The 6,000-nt window shown below is 57.5% G+C and overlaps 2 protein-coding genes across 3 annotated transcripts in view; both read right to left on the bottom strand.

Moving 5' to 3' along the window:
• Window positions 1–327: 327 nt before the first annotated feature.
• Window positions 328–3,280, bottom strand: NRN1L (neuritin 1 like). Its single transcript, XM_064458130.1, has 3 exons — window positions 3,184–3,280; window positions 878–1,037; window positions 328–790 (listed from the first exon to the last, which is right to left on the bottom strand). The coding sequence occupies exons 1-3, from the start codon at window positions 3,239–3,241 to the stop codon at window positions 517–519; spliced, it is 492 nt and encodes a 163-aa protein (XP_064314200.1). The 5' UTR covers window positions 3,242–3,280; the 3' UTR covers window positions 328–516.
• A 371-nt stretch (window positions 3,281–3,651) lies between these two features.
• Window positions 3,652–6,000, bottom strand: part of EDC4 (enhancer of mRNA decapping 4) — a 38,664-nt gene continuing 36,315 nt past the window's right edge. For both annotated transcript variants that reach the window (XM_064459133.1, XM_064459134.1), the window contains one exon: window positions 3,652–4,631. In XM_064459133.1, the coding sequence (XP_064315203.1) occupies window positions 4,439–4,631 (193 nt within the window). In that variant the 3' untranslated portion in view covers window positions 3,652–4,438. The remainder of the gene's footprint in view (window positions 4,632–6,000) is intronic.

Genomic DNA, 6,000 nt, shown 5'->3' with positions numbered 1-6,000 from the left:
GCCTGCACTGTGTTTTCCTCAGATGCGCTTTAAAATAAAGAAACCATTTGACCCATCTCTAAAGGGAATGTCCTTCATGCCCAGCCCTGAAAAGCAGCTGTCAGGTGATGGCAGGGCAGTGGGAATCCCCAGTCCAGCCCTCTCCAGGGCTGTTGTGGTCCCATGGGCTGCCTGGCATGGCTGCAGGCGATGTGCTGGGGGTGACAGAGCCACAGAGCCCCCGCAGTGACCCTCCCTGGGGGGTTGGTCCAGGGAGCACCTCCCCTCTGACCCCAGGAGCAAACCCAGAGCTTGGGAAGAATGTGAGGGGCATCCCACAGCAGAGAGTCAGGAGAAATGTAAAAGTGTCTTTTAATATAAATATAAATCCATCTGAAGGGCTGCAAGAGAGGACCGTGCCCCACAAGGGGTGGCTGGGGGGGAGCTGGGCTTGGCAGGGACCGTGGATGTCAGTGCCCAGCCAGCACCAGGGGACTGCCCCGGGGCATCAGCTGGGCACCCCAGGGGCAGGCAGGGCTAGAGCTGGGGCACCAGCAGTGGCAGGACCAGCAGGGCCAGGAGATGGGGGCGCGGTGGGGTGGCCGAGCCCTGCAGCGTGGCCTGGTTGGTCTTGGAGGCCGGGGAGCCGCGGGTGCTGGCCAGGCGTCCCCGAGCGCTGCACAGCTCCTGCAGGTTCCCCTGGAACTGGATCTTGCGGGACTCCTGGCGCAGTGATTCCCAGATGGCGGCCGCTTCCTCAGGGCAGCTCGACAGCACCTCGCTGGCACAGGTGTGGAAGTCGTCCCAGGATCTGGGGAGATAGGCAGGAGTGAGGGGGACCACCGGTGACAGGTCACCCAGCCATCCCAGCAGCTCCCACGGGGATAGGGACACTCACTTGCAGATGGTGTCCAGCTCCTGCACCTCCTCGCTGCCCTCCTCCCGCTGCTGCCGCACACTCTGGGCCATGCTGTCCCCCAGGCTGATGAGGCAGCCAGCAAAGCCCTGGTAGATGGTGTCACACTTCCCCGCCATGCTGATGGGCTCCTGGCTCGTAGCTACAGGGAACAGGGAGAGATGGAGCTGAGCCCCAGTGGACCCCCTTGACAGCCATTGCCCGCCCGTCTCAGGGGCGCTTGGGGTGCAGGTGTCACCGTGAGGGGGTGACACCGGGCTCTGAAATGTGGCGAGGGTCTGGCACCCCCTTCCACATCCCACCAGACCCCTGGCATCCTCTCCCCACGTGCTCAGAGTGAACATTCGCTCCTGGCCCAGGAGCCCAAGGAGGCACGATGTAATGAGCCTGCAAGCAATGCTGCCATTAGCCACAGGGGAAGAACGGCGTGCCGGCCACTTCGCCTCAGGCTTCCCAGACTCTCCCTGGAGCCATCTGTCCTGGCTTTTATCCCCTAACAGCAAAGATTAATTTGTGACTACAACAGAAAAAAAAAAAAAGCAAAGGCTCGTCAAGCTGGAATCCCTGCTCCTACCGCAGTGGGAGGGAAGGGGAAAGGGTAAGGGGGAAGAAAGAGGAAAAGGGGAAAGGGAGGGGAAAAGAAGAAGGTAAAGCACAAAGGGAAGAGGTTTAAATGCAACTCTGTCTGCTTCACCCTGGGAAGCCCCAATTCCCTGCTCTGCTCCACAAGGGATGAACCACCAGGACTGGCATAACCCCAGTGCCAGCCATGGGATGGTGGGTGACAGGGTGTGTTGGGGATGACCGCAAGTGCCATCCATGGCTGGGGGCAGGCCTAAAAAGAGTCAGTATGTGGCTGGGACACAGGGAAACGCTGTATGGTTGGCTCGGCTCTGCCCTGGGGGTCCCGCGGGGCCCCGTCACAGGAGGTGTGAGACTTTTGGAAGTGCTGTGGGTGTGCACCCAGGAGCTCTTTAAACTGAGGATGCTAAAAAAGCATGAGGACAGACCCAGAGGGGTCCCCTGTGGGAAGGGGACCTCCTCAGAAGCAGCTGAAAGTTGCCCAGCAGCTGCCAAGGCAGCCAGGAGGTCTCCAGGGTGCAATGTGCCATGCCACTGGCATCCCATGCCTGTGCCCCTGGAACAAGGCCCTGAACAAAGTAGCTGTGGCTGAGACTAGTGCCAGGGCGAGCCTGAAACCTCAGCCCATCACAGAGCACGGCAGGTGTACATGACAAGAAACACCACTCCCCCAAGCACATCACTGAGGAAAGCCTTGGATACCAGCCACGTGGGTCACAAATATTGCAGGTATCAACAGAGAAAGTGGGATCCGTTGCTCCTCTTTTGACCCAGTTGGGGAACAAGTGTGTCTCCCACCAGCCCAGGGACACACCAGCTGGTAGAGCCAGTAGATGCCTTCCCTCAGCTGGCTGGTCTCTGCCCCAGGATGGGTTTTGGCCTCCTGGGCTCCTCTAATGCCCGGTACGGGCCCCTGCCCCTGCCCAGCTCCCTTGGCACAAGGCTGGGCGGGGCAGACAAGGAAGGAGAAACCAGGAGAACAGATCACCTCTGCTCCTCTGCTGCAAAACCATGTGGGTTAAAACCTGCCCCCGGCTCCGTCAGGGAGAGAACCCCAAGGGGAAAGCAGGGAGGGAGCCCAGGGTGCTGCAGAGCATCGCTGGCTCCAAGCAAGCACCGACACAGCCGTCCTGCTTCTGGGGAAGGGCCTGAATCATCCACCCTCTGAGCCTGAGAACTGTCCCAGGTTTGGCAGCCCCCGTCCCCCACCCTCCGCGCAGCGCCAGACCAGGTTAGCCCCCAGGCCCCTGCATCCCTGGTTGGGGCAGGGGTGCCGCTGGCTACTGCCGCGCCCGGAGCCGGACTGCGTCCTCCTTCGGCTCTAGAAGTAGGAGAGCGTGGAGGCTGCAGGCTGGTGCCGGCGAGGTGCAGCATCTGCCGGACCCCCTTCCCCAGCGGGCAGGATGCCCTCCAGGCCCCCGGTGAAGGACGGCAGGCAGGGGCAGCCACCGGAGGCACGGGGTCGACGGGTAGGGCTGGCCTGGGGCCCCGCTCCGGGCTGGAGAGCCGGAGGCTGGGGACTGTCCCCGCCTGAGCAGAGGAACCCCGGGGCAGCGCCGCGAAACCGCTTTCCTCCTCGCCCGGCCCCGCAGGACGGCAGGAGATGGGGAAGGGGGGCGTCGCTGAGCTTCGGGGCACCCCGCACCCAGGGAGGCTGGGGGTCCCGTTCCCACCCGCCGTCCGCCCGTCGCCCCCCTGGCACTCACCAAGGTGCAGGAGCAGCGGGCAGAGGACGCCCAGCAGCCGCCAGCAGCCGCAGCCCATGGTGCGGACCCCGCCACCGCCGCCCCGCTACCGGCAGCCCCGGCCCCGCCGCCCCGCCCCGGCCCCGCCCTCCCCCGGGGCTGGACCCCGGCCCCGGCAACCCCAGGAGCAGCTTATGCTGTGACAAGCTGGGAATTCGCGTCTCCTCCGTGCGGAGTGCAGACTGCCACCATCCCTGACAAAACCTCCCGCCTTGCCCGGGAAGGGAAGAGCCCTGCGCCCGGCTGGACTCGCCCCGGGAAGATGAAGCAGAGGCTCAGAGGAAGATCTGGGGGAAGAGCGAGCATCCCGGCACATCCTCTCAGGCTCCAGCCTGGAGACTGTTTCTCCAAACCATCGCACGTGCTCCAGGACTGGTTCCAAAGGCCATGCACCCTTCCCTCCATGGCACAAACAGGAGCAGGTCCCCACCTTTTTCCTCAAAAAGTTTATTGAATTGTTCTTAATGTTATTTCAAAAAAAAAAAAAAATTTCAAAATTGAGATAAAAAGAAAAACCCTGGTGTAAATCAAAACTAATGTTTGAACTGTGGACACAACAGAACCAATGACCCCCAGGGCTCTCACAGCTTGCTGCTGCCCAGCCATCCCCACCCAGAGCACCTCCTTGGGTCACTCCGGAGGCATGTACACACAGCCCCCTGCCCAAATCCACCTCAGAGAGGCTGGGCACCCTGTGGCAGCAGGGAACTGGAGTCAATGAAACCCCTCTGTTCCTGCTTAGCTGACACCCCCTCCCAGCTACTCACCCCACCAGCGAGGAGCAGTTTGAGTCCTTGACTAATATACAGGTACTGGTTTCTGCAACAAAGAGCACGTGTCCCCAGCTGCCCCTGTGCTTGGGGCTCAGAGTGCTCCTCCCTTTTCCGCTCCAGGCAGCAGACTCCAAACTATAGGGGTAAGAAATCCACCCACGTCTGCTGAATGTGACTTGGAGTGCCAGGCAGGCCTCAGGGACAGAGGGGCAGGTGAAGAGGAGACTTAATTCTCTCAAAAAGAGGCTATTTAAGAAAATAAGCCAAGTGAGCGTTCAGTGACTATTTGGAACTATACACAGATGGCATTTGCCTTAGAGATACCACACACATGTTGATAGATTTCCTGGCAAGAGCTCTTAACACAAGCCATACGTGGTTAGTAACTACTGGATTTGCTGGATGGGCTTCCACAGCGCAGCCCACAAGATAGCCAGCTCTGCCTAGGTCATGCTGGGGGTGACCAGGCCCTGGAGCATGATCATGAGGCGACGGGCAGGCTTGCTCAGTGTGTTGTGGGGTTCCACCTGGAGGAACTGGAAGAGCTTCTGCCGCACCTGGCTCATGACTGACCCCATGTGGTCTCGGGTGATGGGGTCGCTGTGGTCCAGGTGCATCACTGCTTCTTCCAAGTAACTGAAGGAGAGACACCACGGTTAGAACCAAACCCGGTACGTGATCCCAACCCCATTCAGTTCATTCTAGCACTGAAGATGTGCAGTTCTGCTCCCCTGCCGACCCAAGCTCAGCGCAGTATGTTCAGCCATCAGAAAACAAGCATTACTGACTCATAGCAGTCCATCTATCCCTTCTTCAACGTATAAGGCCAGCTTATATATTTTCCAGCCTGCAGTATGGGCACCACAGCCTGGCTGCCTAAACCAAGCAGGCCCAACAGCAAGCTAGAACTCCCTGCAGAGCTGGAGGTGGCACTTGGCCACAGGCCATGCCTGGTCACAGCTCTGTAGATATTTTCTTTGATGCCTTTTTAGCAGAAGCAGAATTAGTCACTTAGTAAAAATCCTCAGTGGTGAGGCTTATTTCATGTAGGGACACGTTTATGGTCATCTTCCAATACATCTATCCAGGAAGGGGTGGGGAAAGAGCAAGAATTTTACCAACAGGCCATTCTGAAGTTCAGATGAGCCACAAACTTCCAAACTGCAGCCTGACAGTAAGGCAATGTGGTCACTGCAAACGGTTTTCACTAACAGACCAGCCTGAAACTTAACAGCAGCAACTTCAGTGCTGATTACCAGCTCATCTGTAACTTAAAGCTCTTTTGCAGTTTTTCTCACTTGCTTTATCCCTATTGTTAAATCGAGTTAAAAACAAACATGATTTTAGTCATTTTTCCATAGAAGCCATAGTTAAAACCTGCAGGTAACTTAAGTTAGTTTTTGACAACAGATAACAGGGTTTTGACTCGCTCACTAAAAATGTTCAAGGCAAGTATCAGCACAGTCACTACTTTATTCTAAGCAAAGCTTGTGTGACATCTAACATACGTTATTTCCAGTAGCTCCTGCTGCTACCTCCCAGTGAGCTTGTCTGGCAGCCATGACAAGAAACTGCTGACACGAAGCCCAGCGATGGGTTAAGAACTGAGGACAGAGCTAAGTTGCTCTGGATATTAAGCTATACAGGAAACATGGCACTACCCTTCATTTTACCTCTGCAGGGAAACTTCTCCTTGGTCTAATGAGATTGCTGTACAGACTGCATATCACAGAATCACAGAATGGTAGGGTTTGGAAGGGGCCTCTGGAGATTATCTTGTCCAACCCCCCTGCTTGAGCAAGGGGCACAAGAACGCGTCCAGGAGGGTTTTGAATGTTTCCAGGGAAGGCGACTCCACAACCTCCCTGGGCAGCCTGTGCCACTGCTCTGTCACCCTCACAGGAAAGAAGTTTTTTCACATATTGAGGTGGAACTTCCCGCATTCTGACTTTTGCTCAATGCCCCTTGTCCTGTCATTGGACACCACTGAAGAGTCCTCTTGACA

This window comes from Phalacrocorax carbo, chromosome 8 (genome assembly GCF_963921805.1).
Source record: "Phalacrocorax carbo chromosome 8, bPhaCar2.1, whole genome shotgun sequence".
NCBI classification, from domain to species: Eukaryota; Metazoa; Chordata; class Aves; order Suliformes; family Phalacrocoracidae; genus Phalacrocorax; species Phalacrocorax carbo.
The sequence above is the reverse complement of the archived record's forward strand: the minus strand, read 5'-3'. Positions and strand labels throughout refer to the sequence as shown.